At 44.3% G+C, this 23696-nt stretch overlaps 4 protein-coding genes across 4 annotated transcripts in view; 1 reads left to right on the top strand and 3 right to left on the bottom strand.

Moving 5' to 3' along the window:
• ddx4 (DEAD (Asp-Glu-Ala-Asp) box polypeptide 4) overlaps positions 1-23696 on the bottom strand; it is a 74371-nt gene that overhangs the window by 13885 nt on the left and 36790 nt on the right. The window lies entirely within an intron of this gene.
• LOC142882835 (ubiquitin-protein ligase E3A-like) lies at positions 3880-11911 on the top strand. The gene is made up of 11 exons (XM_076017523.1): positions 3880-4193; positions 4890-4934; positions 5781-6088; positions 6692-7947; positions 8454-8598; positions 8691-8896; positions 9000-9164; positions 9410-9565; positions 9691-9764; positions 9881-10024; positions 10640-11911. Exons 1-11 carry the CDS (start codon positions 4117-4119, stop codon positions 10758-10760), a joined length of 2697 nt encoding a protein of 898 aa, XP_075873638.1. The 5' UTR covers positions 3880-4116; the 3' UTR covers positions 10761-11911.
• Positions 13456-16918, bottom strand: LOC142882837 (cyclic nucleotide-gated channel alpha-3-like). The gene is made up of 6 exons (XM_076017524.1): positions 16784-16918; positions 16636-16692; positions 16026-16160; positions 15685-15786; positions 15497-15603; positions 13456-15408 (listed from the first exon to the last, which is right to left on the bottom strand). Exons 1-6 carry the CDS (start codon positions 16861-16863, stop codon positions 14051-14053), a joined length of 1839 nt encoding a protein of 612 aa, XP_075873639.1. The 5' UTR covers positions 16864-16918; the 3' UTR covers positions 13456-14050.
• On the bottom strand, positions 20564-22989 carry LOC142882834 (antiviral innate immune response effector IFIT1-like). The gene is made up of 2 exons (XM_076017522.1): positions 22845-22989; positions 20564-22052 (listed from the first exon to the last, which is right to left on the bottom strand). Exons 1-2 carry the CDS (start codon positions 22847-22849, stop codon positions 20756-20758), a joined length of 1302 nt encoding a protein of 433 aa, XP_075873637.1. The 5' UTR covers positions 22850-22989; the 3' UTR covers positions 20564-20755.

Below are 23696 nucleotides of genomic sequence, written 5' to 3'. Positions count from 1 at the left end.
CTACAAAATAAAATGACAAAATGTCAAAATGTATACTTTTGGTTTTAAATGAGCGACGTAAAACGATGTATATTCTGAAATGTATGAATATATAAAAAATGATTACTACATACTAGTGTTGTCAAAAATATCGATTCAATCTGACTTTTCCATAGTATTGATACTCGACCTGCCTCCATGGTTTAGACGTGCGCTGCCGCCTCCCCTCCCTGTAAGGCAGGAGGGGAGGGGCTGACACTTGCTCAGAGCGCTGGGCCTGGGGAGTAAGACAGCATGCAGCAGCCCCTCCCCTCCTGCCTCATAGAGGGAGAGACTCGCTCACACAAACACTGCTGGCTGTATTTCGCTCACAATTGTACGCGTGCGTGTAAGCTGCCTCTAGATCGCATTTGCAGGACCTTCGACACCAGTATTGCTGAATAAACAAAACAGCCGCAGTGCTGTTTTGGAGGTTCTTTGGATTTGAGTGGGATGAACCAGGAAAGCCGAAAGTCGATGTGCATGCTATGATGCGACAGAACTGTGCCGACAAAAGTAGCGAGCACGACAAATTTGTAAAAGCACCTCCAAGACAGACACCCGGACCTGTATAAACAATTCAAAGAGGTTGGTAACAGTACTTGAAGCATGTGTTGCATAGAGTTATAATATATACATATACACACATAACGTTTTGTACTTTTAGCGAGCGGTCGCTAAAGTTAATCAACGGTAGGTTCCATATCTGCTCCACAGAGCAGGATACGGAAATGATTTTCCCTTTCCCTTTCCCTTTATACATCCATGGTGTAGATATGACCAGAGAACTGGCTCTGATATTACATTACCGGATATATAGTTTGAGTAGGCTGGCCTTAGGACGGCTGCATTGGTTAATATCTGAATAGAAACCAAAGATTTTGGTGAAGAGAACAATTTTACTTTGATGAGTATTCCTGAGATATAAGGTTTCATTCTAAGATGACTAATTTAAGATCATAGTTATTTAAAGGACTGATTCAAAGGGAAAAAGAAAATAAAAAGAACGTAAGAAAACACGTTTCTTTCTCTTATATATTTCTCTATTAGCATCAGAGAGAACTTGAAGCTGAGAAGATTGAACCTGCAGTAAAACGTCGACATGACAGCAGTTTTTTTTCACTTGCTTTGAAAGGCCTTTTGTTTTGAATGTCTGACTATCTTAAACCTTTAAATAGGTGCATAAAAATGAGCGGGAAAAAAACTTAACACATACTGTTACTGTGAAAATAATTACTTGAAAAAGTGCTCTACCTCAGGAAAGAAGTTTCTTATTTTTCTTTAAATCAAAAACATTTTTTGCACTAAAATCTCTGGTTGCTAGTATCAAAAATAGTATTGAATATCAATATTTTTCAAAATATCGTATTAAAGTGTGAAATCCAGTATCGTGACAACACTACTACATACATACAAAACTTGATTTAAGGACGTTACCTGACGAGGCCATGGACTTGAATCCTCTTCCTCTGCCCCTCCCTCTGCCACCTGCTGAGGGATTTCAGGACACATAGAACCGGTTACATATACCCAATAACCAATGACTTGCATATATAAATGTGGCAGGGGGGGAAATATCCCAGACTTATAACAGACACCTTCAGGTGGTGAGTAGCTGCTCGGTACATGGGCCTCGGCAGTTGTCCCCTGCAAAAAATAAATCCATTGGAAGCACGTTAAAATCCACAATAACGCAATACGAGGGAGAAATCCGCGACTTACCTCCTCTATCCAATCATCCATGTTATCCAGACCTGGGGGAAGAAAAACATTCGTGACAACACCTTTGAATTAAGTTCCGAGTGAATGTATCTTTGACAGCCGTGTTCTATTAGAGAGCTGTTCTCGACAGCACGGAAAGACGAAGCCGGTCGACATGAAATAGTACTTGACAATTACTATTATTTATTCTACGCCAACATACGACCGTTTACCCAAAGGGGTGCCAGTTTCAAACCAGGTGCGCTCATTTCTTCCAGCGCCATGTGGTCTGGGGCTGGCTGGAGCTAACTTCCGCCCTCGTGTTTGCCTCAGCTAGCAGCGGAGGTTCAAAAATGCGCGAAAACTGCTATTTCAATAAGAAAAAGTTACTCTTGACTCGCATATGGGATTGCAACTTCGTCGAACTTTTATTTAAAAAAAAACAACAACTTTTTATTTTTTTAATTATACCGCAATTCTTAAAACTACGGTAATTTGACGGGGGGGGGGGAACTATTCCGCCAAAGCACACCATTAAACGTTAACGTAACAGTTATGGAGTAGTTATTGTCATTAAATGACAGTGCAAAAAATATATACATATATATTCGAAACGGTGTCAAAGTCCTGAAGGTGAAGGCCAAATCCAAAATGGAGTCACGGCGAACTTTGGGGCGGTGGTTGATTGTAAATGTGGTTCAATACGTGGCGTTTAAAGAAAATATACTGACCGTGGCTGTAAGGAAAAACATATATGTATTCTCAATAAACTTGAAACACTGTTATTTGAACTTACCAGGCACGCGTATTTCAGAGACTTTAGGTATCACGTCCACCACGAACGCTTCGGAGAGATGAAATGACCGTTCGTCCTTGCGGCAACGCCACCTGCTCTACGCGAAGGTTGCCAGTTGCGTTGATTTCCCGACACTACTTTCGCAATTCCAATTGCAGCCCCCCAATTTTTTTTATTTTATTTTTTAATTAAAAATAAATAAATAAATAAATAAATAAAAAATGTATATATACATATTAGTCAAGAAATGTTGACTTAGGTCGACATTCTTAGTTGTCATGTAGCTCTAGTTTGGTATTTGAAAATAAATTTGGGATAGCAGAAGAACTACAAGCGCAATTAAGTAGCGAGTAGATAGTACTTCCCTTTTGGAATGCGGGTCATTTCAATTCATGGTTTTCTTCGAAAATATACATTTTGATTTTTATGCTAGAAATGTTAGAAAGCTTTTGCGGAGGGTAGGGCAAGTCCTGCAAGCAATATTGGATGGGACTTTGCCCTCCACCGCCACTTATTAACCATGTAATAATAATACCGATAAATCATGTTTGTCTCAAATTTTGTGTCTGTGTGTGTAATATGTAATACTGTTTATAATACAACGTGAAAACCACAAATGTCTATAGATGTGGTTGAATGTTCTGTTTGTGGCAGTTCTGTACAGCCCTGCCACCAAATGTCAATGAGAATAAAGTCATAACGATGGCTAGGGGGGGTTAATTTATCAAATTGTTCACCAGTCTTAGACTATCTGCCAAATTTGGTGAGTTTTTGAAGCTTGTTTAGGGGTTCAAAATTTGAGTTTGAAGTCGCTAAATAAAGGGAGCAGCATTAACAACACACGTCATATTGATTCCTCGATTGACCGAGCAAAAATGTTACTAGTAAATGAGCGGCTTCTCTGCAGAGTTGAGTTGACACCTTTAAAAAGCAGAAACAACTATACTTCATTTAAAATGTGCGTTCAATTTTATAACACTTATCCTGCCCATTCTCGATCCTGGCAGCAATAATATCTTCAAACTTCAAATGGGTGCTTTTCCACAAAAGATAAGAAAGATTGTAAATATAAGAATAGTTACAGTGCATGAGTAAAAAAATCACATTCAGAAAAATAAATTGGAAAACACCAAAAATTGTTTTAAAGAACAATATAATCGTTTATTATCAGTCAATAACCGTATTATTCAACTTGTGCATCGTATTATCCTGCCTCCTTTACTATTTCGAAAGTGTTATTAGCCGATTTTGCTGTATTTTATGTCGTCCCGTCTTGCAAACTAAGGCACATTCAAATAAAACACTTCCCCCACCAGCGATGTGAGTCCGGTTCCTATTCAAACCGCGATCCATCCCCAACCGGGTCTTCCTGCGACGATGCAATGCATTGTGGGACGCGGGCTGACGGCGAAGCCAAGATGGAAGTGAACGTCAGGCGGAGGATAGACCCTGCGGTGGGAAGGCCCTGAAGAAGGAAGTTTTGGATACCGAGCGCAACCCCGCAAAGTTCGCCCGCTGTCGTCGCCGTCGAGGTCGTCTTATGGACTTAGCACGCTCGCAAACAGCCACAGGGTGACAAACAGTCGAATATAAAGTCTCGTATGAATTCCGACGAGAAGGAGGACTGTGAGTGTGCGCCACCACAGGCCGAGACGAGCGCCGCTGGAGGAGCATACAGGTAGGGGCGCGACGAGAGGAAAGAGCCGGGGATGCTAGCCTAACCTAGCCTAGCCTAGCTAGTTAGCCCTGCAGTTGCCGCTCTGCTGCTGCCGCTGCCAAGACAGTTTGACAAAATTGGGACATACTACTCGTGTGGCACAAATGTACGAATGTTATCGCAGTGCGCGTCTGCGTTTTTACACTCTCAAACAGTAAAGTTTTGCGGGCGCAAAAAATGTGCTCTGGATTAGCCGGTGCTAGCCATGCTAGCCCAGCGCGCTAAGTCTGCGCAAAGGGTGTCACGTCCCTGTCATGTTTGTTTCCGCTCCGGGTTTGAATATAATAACTTTATTTAAAAAAACGTGAACGGCGGCACCTCGTAGGCGGTTCCCACCGCCCGCGTGCGGTCACTCTGACCCTAAATCGATGTGACGTTATCACGGCTTACTTTCAACGAAAAAGGGAACAAAAATAAAGAGACAGACCGGGCTGCCTTCGAGCTGTAATTGCTATGTCACATCTCCTTCCTTCCTCACACACACACACACACACACACACACACACACACACACACACACACACAGATACACAGATAACCCCGTCTCGCTTGCTATTTTACCTTGATTGTGCCTTCACCATTGCACGTTAAACGCCGTTGTGCTTCACGTGCATATTGTGACCGCTGCGGTTTCTTGCTGTTTTATCTTGTTACCAGAGAATACGAGGAGCTTGAAATAGAAAACCCAGAAGCAAGCCGAATGTAAGTACCCTGTTTAGTTGAACTCGCACAAGGTGGGCTTGACAGCAAAATGCATAATTGAAGAGTGTTGGTGCTGACCACTTTACCCCCGTTGTGTGCTCTTGGCTTGTCACGTTGTGACGCTGTTGTAATGCGTTTTTGAACCTTCGCTGAGGACATGCCCAAAAGTCAAAGGTCATGTTGTTGTAGTGTTTTTTTTTCTTTTTCTTTTTTACCACATTGTCTCTGTTGCCGTTCAGAACCAATGGGAGTGTTAATTGATCATCCTTTAAGCGCTCTTTGCCTTCAAAAACGGAACACTCATTCTGATTTATTTAAATCTAATAACAATAAAAAAAAATCTTCCATCTTTCTTAACAATTTTTTGTCTGTAATACTGTTGCGGCATCTCCTGTGGGATTTCCCACAATTACATTCTCAGTCTCCACTCAAAGAAATTGGAAGGCCATAGAAGGACATGGGATAGATGCTCCCTTTATTGGCCTCCATTTGAACCCAACGGACCCAAATTGCACCGGCGCTCTGCGTGTGTTTATCGTTTTTCCTTTTCCATCTTAAGCCATCTATTGTACTGATACTCTTACATAATTACACTCTCGTGACCTGGCTTAATGAAGCCAATATTTAGCATAAAGCACAGAAACGACACTCATGACCTGCGACTGGACTTTTGCTGCTCGTCAGTGTCGGAAGCTTTTTCCAACTCTTTCACCATCTTTTACTTAAAAATGCACAGTGTTTTGACATTGTAATGCTAAAATGACGATGATGATAATAATAACAACAATCCTGATTCTGGCAGTTCATCTCACCAGTCGTGCTTTTCTGGCTCGCCTCTGAACGCAGGAAGCGAGCAGCCGCCAAACATCTAATAGAGCGCTACTACCACCAGTTGACGGAGGGCTGCGGGAATGAGTCGTGCCCCAACTCGTGGTGCGCCTCCTCGGTCGGCTTCAGCCGCATGGACAACAACGCGGCGGCGGTGAAGGCCCTGGAGCTCTACAAGGTCAATGCTAAGCTATGCGACCCGCACCCCTCGAAAAAAGGCACGGCCTCGGCCTACCTGGAGAGCGCCACGGCCCACGGCAACTCAGCCTGCAGCGACGCCAAGCTCAACCACAAAAACTTCAACCCTGTGAAGGACAATTTCAAAGGTGAGCTCGAAAGGAACGTGAGGCAGTAGTCAGAGCGATAAACTGTACATTTGGGGTAGGGATCGTTTTCAGTTGTTTCTGTGTAAATGGGATTTTTTTTTTTCCTTTTTCTTTTTTTTTTCTTTAAAAAAAAATTATTAAAAAATACGACTTCGTGTAAACGCATTTTTTTCGAGTGCGGTTTCAAAAAAATCCCAAAAGGAGTTGAATTGTTTTATGTTTTTATTGTCACTTTTATCGTTATCGCAATAAATGCCAGAAATTATCGTGATAACATTTTTAGTCCATATTGCCCATCCCTAATTTGGGGTTGTTTCTTTCATTACGAAATGGTGTGTTTAGAATGAAACCGATTAATCAGTTAATTGACTCAAATTGAATTTAAAAAAGAATTTTTAAAAAGAATTTTGCTTCCCGTTTGTTCCTTAAATTTTGTTGCTGTCCAACATTGCTTCGGCTATTGAGACGCTTTAGTGCTTTTGGTTGTTGTTTGACGGTTTAATTTAATCCATAGATTAATCGAGAATGAAAATCAGCTGCTGCAGCTGCAGAGTTCATGACAATGGTCATGCAGCAGATCAATCTGTTCTGTTGTTCACCCAGACATAAATTACCTGACGGAGGAAAAGGTGTACGAGATCTTGGACATCTGCGGCGAGAAGGAGGACTACTCGCCGCTGATCCGGGTGATCGGCCGGGTGTTCTCCAGCGCCGAGGGCCTGGTGCAGAGCTTCCGCAGGTCCAAGCCGCACACCAAGGAGGAGCTCAAGTCCCTCCAAGGTAAGGACGAAGACAAGGACGAGGACGAGAAGGAGACGGCGGCCTGCTCGGCCACGGCCATGGACGAGGACTCGCCCTCCTCGTCCTCCTCGTCCCTGCGGCTCGGCGAGGGCTCGTCGGGGGAGAGCGACGCCCAGAAGCTGGCCGCCGACGAGGTGTCGGTGGACATCGAGGCGGTGCGGCGCGTCTACGAGCGCCTGCTGTCCAACGAGAAGATCGAGGCCGCCTTCCTGAACGCACTGGTCTACCTCTCGCCCAACGTCGAGTGCGACCTCACGTACCACAACGTGTACTCGCGAGACCCCAACTACCTGAACCTGTTTGTCATAGTCATGGAGAACAGTAACCTCCACAGCCCGGAGTACCTGGAGATCGCCCTGCCGCAGTTCTGCAAGGCCATGAGCAAGCTGCCGCTGGCCGCCCAGGCCAAGCTGGCGCACCTGTGGTCGCGCTACAGCGCCAAGCAGATCCGCCGCATGGTGGAGACCTTCCAGCAGCTCATCACGTACAAGGTGATCAGCAACGAGTTCAGCAGCCGCAACCTGGTGAACGACGACGACGCCGTGGTGGCGGCCACCAAGTGCTTGAAGATCGTGTACTATGCAAACGTGCTGGGCGGCGACGTGGACCGGGAGCACAACGAGGAGGAGGACGAGGAGCCCATTCCCGAGTCCAGCGAGCTCACGCTGCAGGAGCTGCTGGGCGAGGAGCGGCGGAACAAGAAGGGCCCGCGCGTGGACCCCCTGGAGACGGAGATGGGCATCCGGACCAACGACTGCCGGCGGCCGCTCGTCCCCTTCGAGGAGTTCGTCAACGAGCCGCTCAACGAGGTGCTGGAGATGGACAAGGACTACACGTTTTTCAAGGTGGAGACGGAGAACAAGTTCTCCTTCATGACCTGCTCGTTCATCCTCAACGCCGTCACCAAGAACCTGGGCCTCTACTACGACAACCGCATCCGCATGTACAGCGAGCGGCGCATCACCGTGCTCTACAGCCTGGTGCAGGGCCAGCAGCTCAACCCGTACCTGAGGCTCAAAGTGCGGCGGGACCACATCATCGACGACGCGCTGGTCCGGGTACGTCCTCCAGCTTCTAACTAGAGCACCTCAGACTGCTCTGAAGTATTTGATCTGCTTATTGAATAATTTACATGTTTTCCCATTAACTCTGAATTAGTGCAATTTACTTTTTACTTTGCTGAAATGTGTGTGTGTGTGTGTGTGTGTGTGTGTGTGTGTGTGTGTGTGTGTGTGTGTGTGTGTGTGTGTGTGTGTGTGTGTGTGTATATATGTGTATATATATATATATATTATCTGATGATGGTACATTTGATGTGTCTAATATATTATCACAGCTATATATTTCTCTGCGTACACGGTATTGTTTTATCTGCTCATTTCATTGTTTCATCTCCTCTTCCTGTAATTTCTTGTAAAGCGCTTTGAACTGCATTTCGTGTATGAAAGCTGCCATATCAATAAAATTTTACTTCCGGGTACTTACATCCGCGCGACGGCGCCCCCTGCTTTAAGCAGCAAAGTGCGGCGCACTCACGCATCTCCTCCCCTCCTATGCCCCCCAGCTGGAGATGATCGCCATGGAGAACCCGGCCGACTTGAAAAAGCAACTGTACGTGGAGTTCGAAGGGGAGCAGGGCGTCGACGAAGGTGGGGTTTCCAAAGAGTTCTTCCAGCTGGTGGTGGAGGAGATCTTCAACCCAGACATCGGTAAGAGCAACGTGCCGGTCGGATCCCTTTCCGAACGTCCGCCAGTCAGCCACCCAGACTGATCCCTGCGACTCGGTCGCTCCCTGCCTCAGGTATGTTCACGTACGACGAGCGCACCAAGCTGTTCTGGTTCAACCCGTCGTCCTTCGAGAACGAGGGCCAGTACACGCTGATCGGCATCGTCCTGGGCCTGGCCATCTACAACAACTGCATCCTGGACGTCCACTTCCCCATGGTGGTCTACCGGAAGCTCATGGGCAAGAAAGGAACGTTCAGGGACTTGGCCGACGCCAATCCGGTAAGAATCCGTCTTCACCGGCGTGGATCTGGTGCTTGTGAGAGGCGGTTGGGTCGATGCTCAGCTGCTAATCCACGTCCTCCTTCTGATCTGTGTCGCGCAGGTTCTGTATCAGAGTTTAAAGGAGCTGCTGGAGTACGAAGGCAGCGTGGAGGAGGACATGATGATCACCTTCCAGATTTCCCAAACGGACCTGTTCGGAAACCCGCTCATGTACGACCTGCGGGAAAACGGCGACAAGATTCCTGTCACGAATGAAAACAGAAAGGTGAGTCGGTGCGTCGTAGCCAAACGGTTTTGAAACGCTATTCCAGACCTGACTGGTACTGCAGTCTCGATATCATTCTTTACATCAAATATCCGAGTCTTTCAGTGAGAAAAATAGAATTTGAAAATCCAACCGTACCATCCACGCCCCCGCCCATTTTAAGTCACACCGCAAACATTTTTGCAAACAAAGCCGTCCGTCAAACGCCACCCGTTGTGCTTTTTTTTTTTTTTTTTTTCGCGCAGGAGTTCGTGGCCCAGTATGCGGATTACATGCTGAACAAGAGCGTGGAGAAGCAGTTCAAAGCCTTCAGGAGAGGCTTCCACATGGTCACCAACGAGTCGCCGCTCAAGTACCTGTTCCGGCCCGAGGAGATCGAGCTGCTCATCTGCGGGAGCCGGGTGAGAACGCCGCGCCGAAAACGTTCAGTCCTCACCTCTCCTCTGTTTTCACCTCAAGCAACTGATTTGCCTGAGATCGCTTTTTTTTTCATTTTTACATTTTTTTTTTGTCTCTCCCGCGGCAGAAACTGGACTTCTTCGCACTCGAAGAAACAACGGAATACGACGGAGGATACAACAGAGATTCTCGAATCATCAGGTGAGAATTTGACAATGGAGTCCCTCAAGCGGACGCGCAAAAGCAGCAGCAGCAGCAGCCGCGGCAGCGGCGAAAAAAGTAACGGCCATTTTTGCCCTGTTCTTTCATATTTGAAGGGAATTCTGGGAAACGCTGCACTCGTTCGGCGAGGAACAAAAGCGCCTCTTTCTTCAATTCACCACCGGCACAGACAGAGCGCCCGTGGGCGGGCTGGGAAAGCTGAAGATGATAATTGCCAAGAATGGGCCCGACACAGACAGGTCAGTTGGATCCTACTACTACTACTACCACCAGTGTTGTAGTCTATGCGATACGCAGGCATACGCTGTATAATCACTTGAAAAGGTTCCGAATTACCGTACAACCACTAAAAAATGTGCAAAGATGTTTTTTTTGACACAACGTTCACATTTATTTATGTTTGCTCCACTTTTTGCATCTGGTTGCTGAAACTTTATTTCTTTCGAATAAGTGTGTGAATTACTCAGTATTTTTTTCTTTATTTTAACAAATTGGTTTTGTGACTGCCATTTGTCGGTTCATTAAAGCCCGGCTGTAAATGACTGCTATATATCTTGTGTTGCTTACAGTGCATTTACATTTAGACAATACATAATCAGTCTTTCATGATCTAACTTATACGTGGATGCTGGATACTTAAAGCATGACTGAGCATGGTGGATCTTGTTTTGCGTCGTATTGATGCAGCTTCCGCCGGACAGATGTGTACGAGTATACCCACTAGAATAAACTAGACTACACCACTTACTACTGCTACTACTGTTAAATAGTAGTTTAGTGGAACGGCATGGAAACCAAAGTTAGTAAAAGACGCTGATTGTCTTTCTGTTTCTTCTTCTCTCATCGCTCGGCAGGTTACCAACGTCTCACACTTGCTTTAACGTGCTGCTGCTGCCCGAGTACGGCAGCAAAGACAAGCTGAGGGAAAGACTGCTGAAAGCCATCACCTACGCCAAAGGTTTTGGCATGCTCTGAGGCGCCGCTCCCGGCAGGCACAAATGAGGAACAAAAAAAAAAAAAAATTAAGAAAGAAAAACCCACCACGCGGCGAACAGACTTCTTCTCGGAAAAGCCCACCAATTACTCCCTCCTCCTCCTCGCCCCCGACCCCTCCCGTTTCCTTTAACAGACATAATCATAACGGTGCAAGAACAGTGTATGCTCGTAAAATCAAGTTTGTTTGTTTTGTTTGTTTTTTTAGTGAGGGAAAAAAAAACCCCGACAAGTCACGAAGTAAAGAAACAAAAAGAAACTGGTTCCGATAGAACACTTTGAGCGGCTCTTCTACCGTGCCTGCGCCATCCTAAGTCAAGTCAGTACCAGCACAGAGACCTCCAGAACAAAGAGAAAAATAAAAAACGGCCCCCACGTCACCCGCGTCATGTGAATGTGCTGCAGCCAATCCATCTCTTTTTTTTCTTTCTTTCTCTTTTTCTATGTACAGAGAGGATCATGTCCTTGTTATTTATTTTTACGGTTAAAATGGGTGATTTTTTTTTTCTCACGACGCTCGTCTATCGTGCTAGCTTCTCCATTTTAGACACAAAAAACAAAATGCGGGAGGGTTCATCATATTTCCCCCCCACCCTCAATATAACCAGTGGATATTGGACACGATTATTATGTTTAGGTAGCCCCTTAACGCTCTCAATCTGAGGTTCTAGTTGGATAAGAGAAAATCTAGTGTTAGATTAGCCATCGCTACGAAATGTTGTCCCCCGAGTGAGGCATTTTTTTCCGCAGGCCATCTCACTTAGCCATCAGTTGTTGTGTTCCACAGGTCCATGTGTTTGGTCAAGGTAAGCTATGGAAAGTTCCCATATATATCTTTTTTTTTGGGTCCAAATTGACACATTTAGAAAACTTTTTTTTTTTGTTTTGTTTTCTTGGTCCTCTTGATTGGGTGGGATTTTGGACTGAAGGGGAGGAGCAGGTTGGACTAAAATCTTGTCAGAGCTGTGTAAGTGCACTTAGACATTCTCAGAATGTTTTTGTTTTGTTTTGTTTTGTTTTTTTTCTCTTGTGGGGGGGATGAGGAGGCACAGGTCGTCATGATTGTCGAAGCATTTTACTTCCATGTCTTCCTGTGTTGGCGATTCTAAATAAAAATGAAAAACTAAACGAAACGCTGGTTGTCTTTCGTCACTCGGGAGGAGGCGAAGATGCAGATCAATCCACTGCATGGGGCACTTGACTTCTCTGAGATTCGTCTCCACAGTGTGACGGTGCCACCTACTGGATGACTGTAAAACTTACCAAAATACCACCTTTTCTAATGGCACGTTCAGACCCCAAATTTTATTTTTTTAATGTTTTTATTTTTTGACAGTGCCAGCTGCTGGACACCTATAAAACTGCAACGACATCAGCGTTGGAACATGTTGCACCTTTAAACCTTAATTGATTATTACAATTTGGTTGGGGTTAGGGTTAAGGGTTGGGGAGGTGGCACTGTTTCCAAGAAAGACAAGATCTACCAATACAGGACCAGAAAAGCGAGTCTGAATCTGCAGTCTGGGTCTGACCCATGCTTCTCCCTTGCACTTTTAAAGCTGACAAATTACAGTCGGGGTATGGCTAAGATTAGAGATAGGGCACTGTGAAAATGGGGTCAAGTCATGCTGGACCAGAAAAGCGGGTCTGTATCTGCCAATTTGGCTGCTAAACATTAATAGTGCATCTTCAACTTGGCCTGATGTCCGAGCCCACTGGTAGAATTCTTCCAAGTCGTGCAAATACTGTGGGACCCGCTGTGGAACATCACGACCATCAAACAAGGTATATGTATGTATATCTACACACACATTCAAAAGTTTTGGGGGAAATGACTAATTTCTGCGTTGAACTCGATTGTAAGCAGCTTCATGATATAATCTATTTGAATGCTCTAAGAACATTATGAGTGCAGGAAAATATGTCTAATTGAATGTGATGTTAGAGAATGAATATCCAGTGTGCAATATGTGGCCATCATGACCGAAGGTGAAGGCTTTAAAATTGCAGGGGAAAAGTAAACATTTCTCAAAAAAACGAAGGTTTGTATTATAATCACACTTAGTTGTGTTGTTCTAAACAAAGCATTACGGTTTATATTTTGGGCTCTTTAAAGCAGCCTACTTTTACTGTGTTCGCACAGAATTTTGCACACTTGAAAATCTCTGTGATTGATTTCCGTGCACTGTTAATGATGGCAAACATACGCACATACATATATTAATTTATACATACTGTATGTATATGTGCATAGATATCATATTATATATTGACTTTAGTGCTTACACTGTCTGCTGTAATTGTACAATTGTAGTATGATTAATCTAACTAATGTTTCAAAATTATAGATTTCAGTTAATTCAAAGTTTAAAAACCTCATTTTGCATTTGAGCAAAAATCGAAATAAATCTGTTTACACTGACGTTAATGCACCGGATATCAGCATGACGACAGTTACATCGGAAAACTTTACATGTGACTTACACTGGGTTTCTCATCCAGGTCCTTCTGCATGCATGACAATTTAATTTTAAACAGCAATTTGTTACTGTGTATAACTTGAAGACAAGCGAATGGGGGAAGTTATTTGATTTTATGGAGCAGCAGCATAAACGATCATCAGGGCGTATTTTCTTTATGTGTCTCGCAAGACAAAAAAAACACACACGCAGTGAAAGTATACATTTACATTTTAATATAAACCTTCAAAATAACTGAAGCAGCCTAATGCTCACGTGAAGCGTTTCAGATCATAAGACCAGCATGTAAAAAAACACTTGTGGCCTTTGCTTTAAAATGACAAATATATTCCTTTAGTCAGCATGTATGTACTTTTTCCAAATTCTTTTTTATTTTATTTTATTGTTTATTCAATAAATCCCTTACACGCTACCATTTTTGATCAACAATAATTGAGCTATGCTTATTCTAATTAATATATTTCATATACACATTTGACACAAGTTTCCCATTTGAAATCAGGCGTGATACACTTAAATAAATAATAAAACGATATTCTTTGATTGCATAACTATAGTCCAGAGTGAATGATACTGAATATCAGAAAATAATTCCATTTAAGGGGAAATGATTGACAACCATTCCCATCAAGCACTTACATACAGAGCATCTGCTGTTTTATACATTTATTTATTTATTTTTATATGCATTTAGTCAAATAGGATAGCTGCTATTTTACAAGTTTTGGAAATTGTAAAATCAATGAGGAGCAGGATGTCCCAAAAGCGCCAGTGCTGTTACCATGTTGGGTCCTACTCTTCCTCTTTGAGGTACTGCACCTCACTCGAGAGGTTGGTGAGACGCTGCTTAATTTTTCGCTGCGAGGACTCGTACTGGGCCAAGAGCTTCTTGAATTTGGCCATCATGACGTCCAGGCTCCTTTCTATCAGATTGACCTTGTTCTCCAAGTCTTTGGCGTCGGTTGCGGCCACCAGCGACTCGTCTATGAGGTTGTCTTTCATCAGGATGGACTTCCCCTTCTCCTCCAGCAGCGTTTTTGCGTCGGGATACTCGACGAGCGCCTCCATCAGGTCGTCCTTGGACAGGGCGAACAGGTCTGAGTAGCCCACGCTCCGGATGTTGGCAGTTCTCCGGTTTCCCGCCTTACTGCCCTTGATGCCGAGGATGCTGATCTCCCCGAAGTACGCCCCGTCGCTCAGGACCACAAATTGGGTGACTCCGTCATCTGCCACGACGGCCAGTTTCCCCGCCTTGATGATGTACATCTCCCTTCCAATGTCCCCCTTCTTACAGATGAAGTCGCCAGGGCTGAACACCTGAGGCTGCAGCTTGAGGACCAACTCGATGAGCAACCCGGCTTCACAGTCTTGGAAAATGCGCACTTTTCTCAGCGTCTCCAAATGCACGTTGATGGCGATTTCAGCTTTCAGCTTGTCGGGCAGGTTCTTCAGCACCTGCTTCTCATCGCAGGTCTTTTCCTCCGTCCACAGGTAGTCAAACCACTTCACCACCCTCGCCTCCAGTTCCTTGCTGACCTTCCGAAACTGCATGTACTGCTTGATGGAGTCGATCTTGGCCTGGAACTCGACACGGGCGGCACCCATGTTGGAGATCATCGCGCCGACGTTGCCGACAATCGTAGCGAAGATCAGAACCCCCGTGAGGAAGTCGGCCACCACGAAAAAGTATTCGACGTCTCGGACCGGCGGCGGAGTTTCGCCAATAGTGGTGAGGGTGAGAGTGGACCAGTAAAAGCAGTAGACATACTGCCTGGCCAGACGGGCAAACTCCCGATTCTTGCTCATGTCTGGGTATACCCAGGTGTCGGAGCCGAAGCCCAGGACCTTCGAGACCGCAAAGTACAGGCAAGCGTTCCAGTGGATGATGATGATAATGTAAAGCACGAGATTGGCAATGCGGAATATATTGGGGAAGTTGGTTCGCGTTTCCGTGCGGTCAAAGAACTCAAAAAGTCTGCCGAGCCTGAGCAGGCGGTTGAACCTCCACTCTGGGTTGTCGAACCCCAGGTAGAAAAAAACAATGTCGGTGGGGAACATCGACATAACGTCTAGTTTGAATTGCCGCGTCTTCGAGTATCTCTCTTTCAGGGCCTTTTCGTCCCTGACGAGAAGCCCTTGCTCCAGAAAACCTGTTGAAACATCGAGAACACGATTTGAACGATGGAATACTCAAGCGTTCCCCTACAACTGTAAAACCGACATTGAGCAGTAACTGACCAGTTCTGGCTCTCACAAAGGTGTCCAAAAGATAGAGGCCATCCGAACTGTAGTCAAACACCATCCACCATGTTCTATTTGTATACTGCAGTTCGTTGAAACAAGACCTACAAGAAGACAAACGTTAATAATAACTATTTGATTCTAAAATAACAACTCCAATATCTTAGCATCATCAGACGTCAGACCTGGCCACCAGGAGTATCAGGTTGTAGAAGACTGGGATTGATATTGTGCACAGCCAGTAATAGTACATATCCGTTGCAGGGTCCATGATCCACACCTCCTTTCTGTGGGAGGAAAAAAACTGGCATCACTGAGAGAGATTTCAACAAAAAAATTTTCACACATGGAAACATTCCAACTAACAGTTTTCAAGCTTCTCTTCTCTATCTGCATAATCCTATCTATCCCATAACATTTAACTCTTTTGAACCATTGTTGCCTGAGTTTGAGGCTCAGTTTGGCTCTCGGAAGTTTCTGAATGTAAAACAAACTCAATGAATCAATTAAGACGTTTTTCACTCACGGCTCTGCTTTTTTGTCGTCCTTCTTGTCATCCTTTTTGGCATCCTTCTTTTCATCTTTCTTGTCGTCCTTCTTCTCATCTTTCTTGTCGTCCTTCTTCTCATCTTTCTTGTCGTCTTTCTTGTCGTCCTTTTTCCTGAGGAGAGCAACAACGTCATGCATGTAAAATCTTCCTATCATGTAGCTGCATTAAACGGCCTGGTGAGGGCGCTGTGACATAGTACATACAGTCAGTTTGTAGCATGGAAAAAATGCAAGCGCTTTCTTACTCGCCTTTGCACTACAACCTTTTAATAATGAAAAAATACAATAAATGTGTGATTGCTCATCTTAGCATTGGCCACATGGTGAATATATATATATATACATATATATATATATATAAATATATGCATAAATATGTATATATATGTGTATATACATATGTATATATGTATGTGTATATATATGTATATATATACATATATACTCACACATATATACACATATATACATATACATATATATGTATGTATGTATGTATGTATATACATATGTACATATACTTTTTGTGAAAATTGATTGCCATCATGTTTTGCTGTGACTCAAGATGTGTAAAAGAAGGCTCTTACCCATCGTTGTTGTTGGAATTGTTCATATTTGACGAGGCCTGGAGAAACTGACCGTCGCTGGATGGGAACAGATGGAGAAGTTGGTGAGAACAGAGTCACTCTTTCAGAGGTTCTCTGAGGCGTAGCACGCCGCGGGTCCATGCCTCACCTTTTCTTTCTCATCATGGTCTCCTGCGTGCACGGCGCAGGCACCGAGGGGCCGACGCTGCTCTTCCCAAAGTGCAACATGTTTGGAAATCTTCAAAACAAGGGGCATCAAGATGACGTCAACGCTGTTAGCGGGTTAAGCTATGATATTCAAGTCATTTTCATGCCGACTGAAAAGGAAAAAGTGGATCAAATTCAAAATTCTGTGAAACAAATTGTTCAACTGCATTGTCACTGTGCATGTCATCTTTCTGACTCTTAAAACCGATAATCAATAATGCGAAAGACAGTCAGGTATCACTCAAACTCAAAAAAGCCTTGAAAAGCTCAGAAGTCTGTCATGCAACTTTGACCAATCAAAAACATAGGGAAAACTAGTCACCTAAATACATAAAAAAAAAAATCCTATCGCGCCGCAGTGAATTGTCAGTCTCTAGTGAACTTGGCAAACAAGAGGAGTTTCACAATATTGTGAAAAATGAACACGCAACACATTTTCGTGCAAGTGATGAGGCCACTGTGAGGCTGTCTTTGCGCCGACAACAGAAAAATTTCTCAGGACAATCGTCGGTCTATAAAGTTCCAGATATGCATATGCTTTTTTGCTCTTATGCTTTATTACTCACAGTACCTATTGCTGCTAAATTTGGCTAAACACACATACCAGCTGAGCAACAAAGCTCCTCCCTCTTTCAATCAGCAAAGACTTACAAACCGGAACTACTCACACTTCCAACTCTTGCATGGAACTTTTAGTGTCTAGTATAACCAGGAACAATCCTAGACTTGGAAAAATGTGGCTAAAATGGGCCATTTTTTTTATACTGAGCATCAGTATTGCAAGAGCTTGCCAAAATATCTCTTCTTTCCCGCAAATTTTGGGAAAGATAGCCCATAAAACAGATGATGTTTAGAACTGTTTAAGTTGTTATCCCGAGGGCCACTCACTCATTTCCGTGATACTGATTTCCATCATATACAGTAAAATCAGAAATGTCTTCTCTCATGAATCACTTTCAATTTCGAAACTTGATTTACACAAGGAAAAATTCAGACTTCTTTCAAAAGAAAATTCTTTGTAACCTGTCCCATCCCTTTGTTGCGCCAAAACAACTCCAGCTTTTGGATACATATGTTTGTTAAGGAGTGTCACAATATTGTAGTCCACAATTTTATCCATGTCTGACTTCTCCTGATCAAGAAAAAAAGTGATGCAGGCCTATAAATGACACAGTGAAAAGCATGAAGCTTGCCTCTTTCCGCTGCAGGACGAAGGCCTATATGTTTTTACATGCACAAGGCCTTTCACAGCAGCATACAGTGCAAATGACTTTGAACACAAATGAATTAAACTAGTGTGTTAGGTTTCATTTCTATGTATGGTGCATTTTCAATTGAAAAGTATATACATTTCTTATCACCTTCTTTGACGAGACAGATGAGTCAATCTTGCTTTGAGTAACATTTGAAGCAGACTTTCAAACACCAGACCTCCACGACCAACTGCACCTGCTCTATGTTAAGTCCGATCGGTGCAGCGTGTTTCCTCTTTAGCACCGTCAACTTAAATCCCCTCTCCAAGATTATTTCAGCTAAATTTAGATTCTTCAGCCCGCTGCGACTCACTCGGAAGCTCAACACTTTAGTACACAAACATAGAAATATCCTTTAAATAAAAAAAAAATAAAAAATCACTGTAAACGATGATGCAAACAAACAAACAAACATAAAAGTCCACACCATTGCGTATTTTGCTCACCTGGAAGAAAATCGATGAAGGATGAGAGAGAGAGTCAGGAGCGGCTCTGAACCGTTCCCATTTCGTGTGTTTTCCTCTGCCTCGAGATGACGCCCGGCAGCCGACGACTCATGTCCCGGCGGTTTCGATCCCGCTGATGTCGCAACAGCAAGTGTCAGGAGCAATCAACAGTCAGGGCTCCCTGTGGGAAAAGATGCCGCTGGGCTGGAGAGGAGCACTCTCCGCTCATCCATCCATTACCTTGCTCCGCCTACCGACAGATAAAGTGTCAGGTGTCAGCTTGCTTAACTCGCCGGTGGGTTAGGCCAGCAATTGTCTCGTCATTTTGTGCAGATAATGTGGCAGTGTGAGTGGTTTATCAGCAAAGTATTTTAATCAAATTGCCAAAACAATCTCTATCATTCCAAGAGGGCAGCTATCTATATATGTATTTCACTATACTGCACTCCCAACTGTACATAGAATAGACCTTTGTTGAAATGGGGACAGTACAGTTAGAGCATCACTTGTGACACATCTACATCTAAAGATTAACATGTTAAAACAACACAATAAATTAACACCACACGACAAAAAACATTATATATGTACATTTACAACTCCAATCTTACCTTGTACCTTTAATTTAAAGTTTGTCATATGCTAAGTGGCACTGAAAAGATAAACAAGACTGATTGGGTTCTGAGCCTCATCCACGTTTGTATCCCTTCCAGTCTCCCTAAATCCTCTTAGCTGAGCGGCTGCGGCTAAAGTCAGCCATCAGACCCCACCTCCAGCTCGAGGAGAGCGACGCGACAATCCTCCCAGCAGCCTCTGCTAATCTCACGTCCTCCTCCGTTTGCTCCTCTCTGTGAAAGGAGCTAATCAGTGGCAGAAGAAAATACATTTAGAGGGGTTTATTTTGTGTCATTTGACAAGCAAACAGTATAAATATAAATACATTAGCACCTTAATCCTGCCATTTCCACAAGATGTCTGAGATCAACCGCCAAAGTATTTTTTTTTAATGCTGATGTATGGATTTTGTTTATTTTTTGTAACTTGAAAAAAAAAAAAGTTTAGTGAGAAAGTCAGAAAAGAAATCCCAAAACATAATAATTGTTGTACTAATCTTGGCTGCTGTCAGAATCAATTAACTCACCTTGTCAATCAAACTATGCTATCTATGACATTGTGCTCTCAAATCCAAAACTGAAAAATAAAATATCAGTTGACACTCACTTGTTTATCAGCACTGTCTGCTTTACAGGTTGATTGGAACAGGTTTTAACTGCGTATTGTTGTAGTTGTTGTTGTTGTTGTTTCTTTGACAGTTTATTTAGATTTCAAACAAAGAACTACTCCTTATAGCGCAAGTCATCGCAGTAGCACGGTTTCCGGTTTCAACGACGCTAAAAGTCAACGCTAAAAAAAGTCTTGCTAGCTAGCGTTGAAAACGCGCAGTGACATGAGTCACTCATAGACTGCCCAGGACTGCATTCTGGAAGATGAGGATTAACAAACACCCACTAAACTACCCTGATAAACAAACCTCCAGCTCGCTGACGAGTTAAACCAGCCAGCAAGTCGTTATTACAGGCTCCACGACTCCGACTACTACTCCAATTAAATTCATTAACGCCTCGGTGCTGCCCTCTCTTGGGAGAGAGACGCAGCTGTGCCGCGATGATCACCTGCCACCACCCACTTTTTGCCCTTTACTGCCTGAGCTGAAGTGGCTCGGGCATCTGTTTGGGATGCCTCCTGCACGCCTCTCTGGGGAGGTGTTCCTGGCATGTCCCACCGGGAGGAGACCTCGAGGAAGACCCAGCACATGCTGGAGGGACCAGGTCTCTTGGAACACCTTGGGGTTCCACTGGATGAGCTGGAGGAGGTGACTGGGGCCAGGGAAGTCTGGGGGTCGCAGCTGAGACGGTTGATCCGACTTCAGGTAAAGCGGGAAGATGGATGGATGTTTCTACTTTTCTGCCAATGCTTCTGAGTTTTGTGTGAAGTCACCAGTGAGGAAAAAGATAAGAAACATCAAGTCCAGTGTTTATTGATCCAGAGCAACAGGTGTGACATGGAGGCAGAAACAAGCAGAGCAGAGCATCTCACAGGTTAAATACTTGATTACAATGAAGCTGTATAAACATGTTTTATGTCATGTTGAATATAAATACGTCAAAGCGTTGTTGCGGACTGATGGTTTCGATCTTCTCCAGCTGTTCTCACTCAGTCACTCAGGTTGCTCAGAAGCTCCTTGATTTCCCCACACAGTCTGTTCATCCCTCGCTCGGTGATCTTCTGCAGAGTGTTGATGCTGTTGTTGCGGTAGAAAGACTTGCAGGGAATCCTTACCGCCTTCATGTGGTATTGAATTGACCCGTTGCGATCGCAACGACTAAAGTTAAGAAATTTGGCGTAGCGGTTGTAGAGCAACTGCTTATCTGCAGGCTCGAGATCAGTCTGCTGCAGCAGCTCCTGGTAGATCTCCTCGGCCTGGTCCAGGTACGTGGGAGACTTGGCCATCACGTCCGCCAGATCAATTCTCTTCCCCAGATCCTGAGAATAGAGATCAATCACCTCCTTATGCAGACTGATGGCTCGCTCCATCAGGCTTTGCTCAGGAAGACCCTCCTTGATAGACGTGATTTTCCATTTGTAGCAGAGAGCGGCACACGTCTTGAGGTACCGCTGGTCCGGGTGCCTTCTCAGGGCCTCATTAGCCAGACTGATGGCCTGGTCGTAGAGGTTGTAGTCCCTGTAAATCCTCAGGACACGTTTCCACCCGCTGTGGCTGCTGATCGGGTTCTCCAGAACCTTGTCAGCCAACTCCCGAACTTCATCCTTCACATTCTCTCCTCTCTTGGACCTGTCACACAGGTACTGGATGGCAAGGTACTGGTTCTCCGGATCCAGTCGGATGGCTTCCCTCAATGTGTCCAAGAGCTCGTCCTCCAGGGGTCTGGTTTTGAAAGCTGTCACCTTCAACAGCATGTAGCTGGTGTTCCACTCCACTATGTCAGGCCGCCTGTGGATGGCGCTCTGGAAACTCTCCTCAGCCTCCTGCTTGCGTGTTTCACCAAACTTCATCAGAGTCCAGGCCTTCTCTGCATTGACCTCTGGGTGGAGCTCGTCCTGGGACGGAGATGGATGCTGTTTCATCAGGGCAGACACCTTGGCCAGGTAAGCCCGGCTCTCCTCTGGCTCCCCCTGGTGGTGGTGCAGCCAGGCCAGGTTGCTGTAGTTGACCAGCAGCCAGGGGTCAGTGAATTGAGGGTCCTCCTTCAGGGCCTCTGCAGCCCTATTGAACAGTGTGCGGGCGTCGTGGGCCGAGCCCAACGCCCACTTGGTGAAGCCCTGCAGGTTGTAACTGTGGCCCAGCCAGGGGGTTCCTTCCTCGGTGCCAATGTCCTCCAGGTGGTTCAGGAGACGACGCAGTCCCGGCCTGCTGTCCTCCAGACTCCAGGTGAAGTGGCACTGCAGCGCCCCCAGCTGGGACTCCAGGCTTGATTGGCTCTGAGCGGCACTGTCAGGGAAATGTAAGTTTTAAGCAGTTAAATATAGGTTTCACAAAAACACAAAGTTAAAAAAAGATTTAAAAAGTGCAAAGTACAGATAAGGGGTTTTGAAGTGTTGTGCAATATAATATAATATAATATAATATATTATAATATATATAATTAGCGCTGCCGCCTCACAGCAAGAAGGTCGTGAGTTTGATTCCGGGCCTGGGGCCTTTCTGTGTGGAGTCTGCATGTTCTCCCTGTGTCTGCGTGGGTTCTCTCCGGGTTCTCCGGCTTCCTCCCACAGTCCAAAAACATGCATGTGAGGTCAACTGAACACTCTAAATTGTCCGTAGGTGTGCATGTGAGTGTGAATGGTTGTTTGTTTCTATGTGGCCCTGCAATGAACTGGCGACTTGTCCAGGGTGTCACCCTGCCTTCACCCTCAGACAGCTGGGATAGGCTCCAGCAGCTCGGGACTAAGCGTGTATGGAAAATGAATGAAGGATGAATGAATATTATAATATAATATAATATAATACAGTCTAATATACTAACTATATATGAATGTTTATATGATTATGATATGAAGATGTTATGATTGCAATCAATAATGTCCGTTCAGTAACTAACCCAAGAATGTCAGAATGAAACGTGTGAATTTGTGAAGCGGTGAAAGGAGAGAAATGAAGGAGGGAGAACTTGTTAATTCTCCAGATGTGCAGATGGGAAGTCGGACAGTGTGAGTGTGTAGCTGTGCATGACAACACCTGGTATTTGACGGTGAAGAGCTGAGACATGAAGAGCAGACTCACCTCATGGTTCCTCTGATGGGTTCAGGCTGTGGGTCAGGCTGTGGGTCTGCTTCTCTGCTGCTGCTGCTGCTTCTCTGCTGCTGCTGCTTCTCTGCTGCTGCTGCTTCTCTGCTGCTGCTTTTATTGCCCGTCCCATCAGTTTCTGTTTTCAACTTACCAGGAAACGAAACTTAAAGTAAATACCTGTATGACGCTGAAGTTGGCACCACATTCGCCGCGGTGCTTCTTAGGTTTGGATTTCACCTTAAACAAAAAATTCGCTATTTGACCACTAGATGGCTGTGCTTATCCAAACACTGTTCAACATATAACATTCAGCGACTCGTTGTATCTAGATTGAGGTAGATTTTTGACTAAATTAGACAGTACAAATTGACATGTGAGGTGTCATTGGAAAGCCTGAGAGCTCTATTATCACAGTCAGCTGAGACATTTCACGGGAAATTATTTTTGGCCCTTTGGGGGGGACTTCAAAGTAGGAAACTTTGTCATTCATTATCATTATTTTATTTCTCATCTTTGACAAGGATTATTTCAAAACTTGTACAGTAAAAGTTGACAGGTGTAAGGTGACTTTTCTTATAACGTATAAGATTCAATGTGTATACAACTTGAATTCTACCAGAAATAACGTGAATTTTGGGAGGGATTTTTTAGAATCTTGCTTTGTGTAAATGAAACTTTCCAATGTTTTAATAGCATAAGGTTGATTGCAAAATACAAACATTTATTGTGACATGTACAACTAATAATATAGTTTGGTGCGACAGTGACTGTATGTCTTTATTTTTGGAATTGTATTTTTTTTTATTTTTTTTTATTTTTTACAAAGTCTCTCCATAATTTAGATAA

Source organism: Nelusetta ayraudi, unplaced genomic scaffold, assembly GCF_046127955.1.
Source record: "Nelusetta ayraudi isolate G7.1 ecotype Tasmania unplaced genomic scaffold, CSIRO-AGI_Nayr_v1 ptg000006l, whole genome shotgun sequence".
In the NCBI taxonomy this organism is placed as follows: Eukaryota; Metazoa; Chordata; class Actinopteri; order Tetraodontiformes; family Monacanthidae; genus Nelusetta; species Nelusetta ayraudi.
Note: the sequence above shows the minus strand (reverse complement) of the source record. Positions and strands in the feature narration are given on the sequence as shown.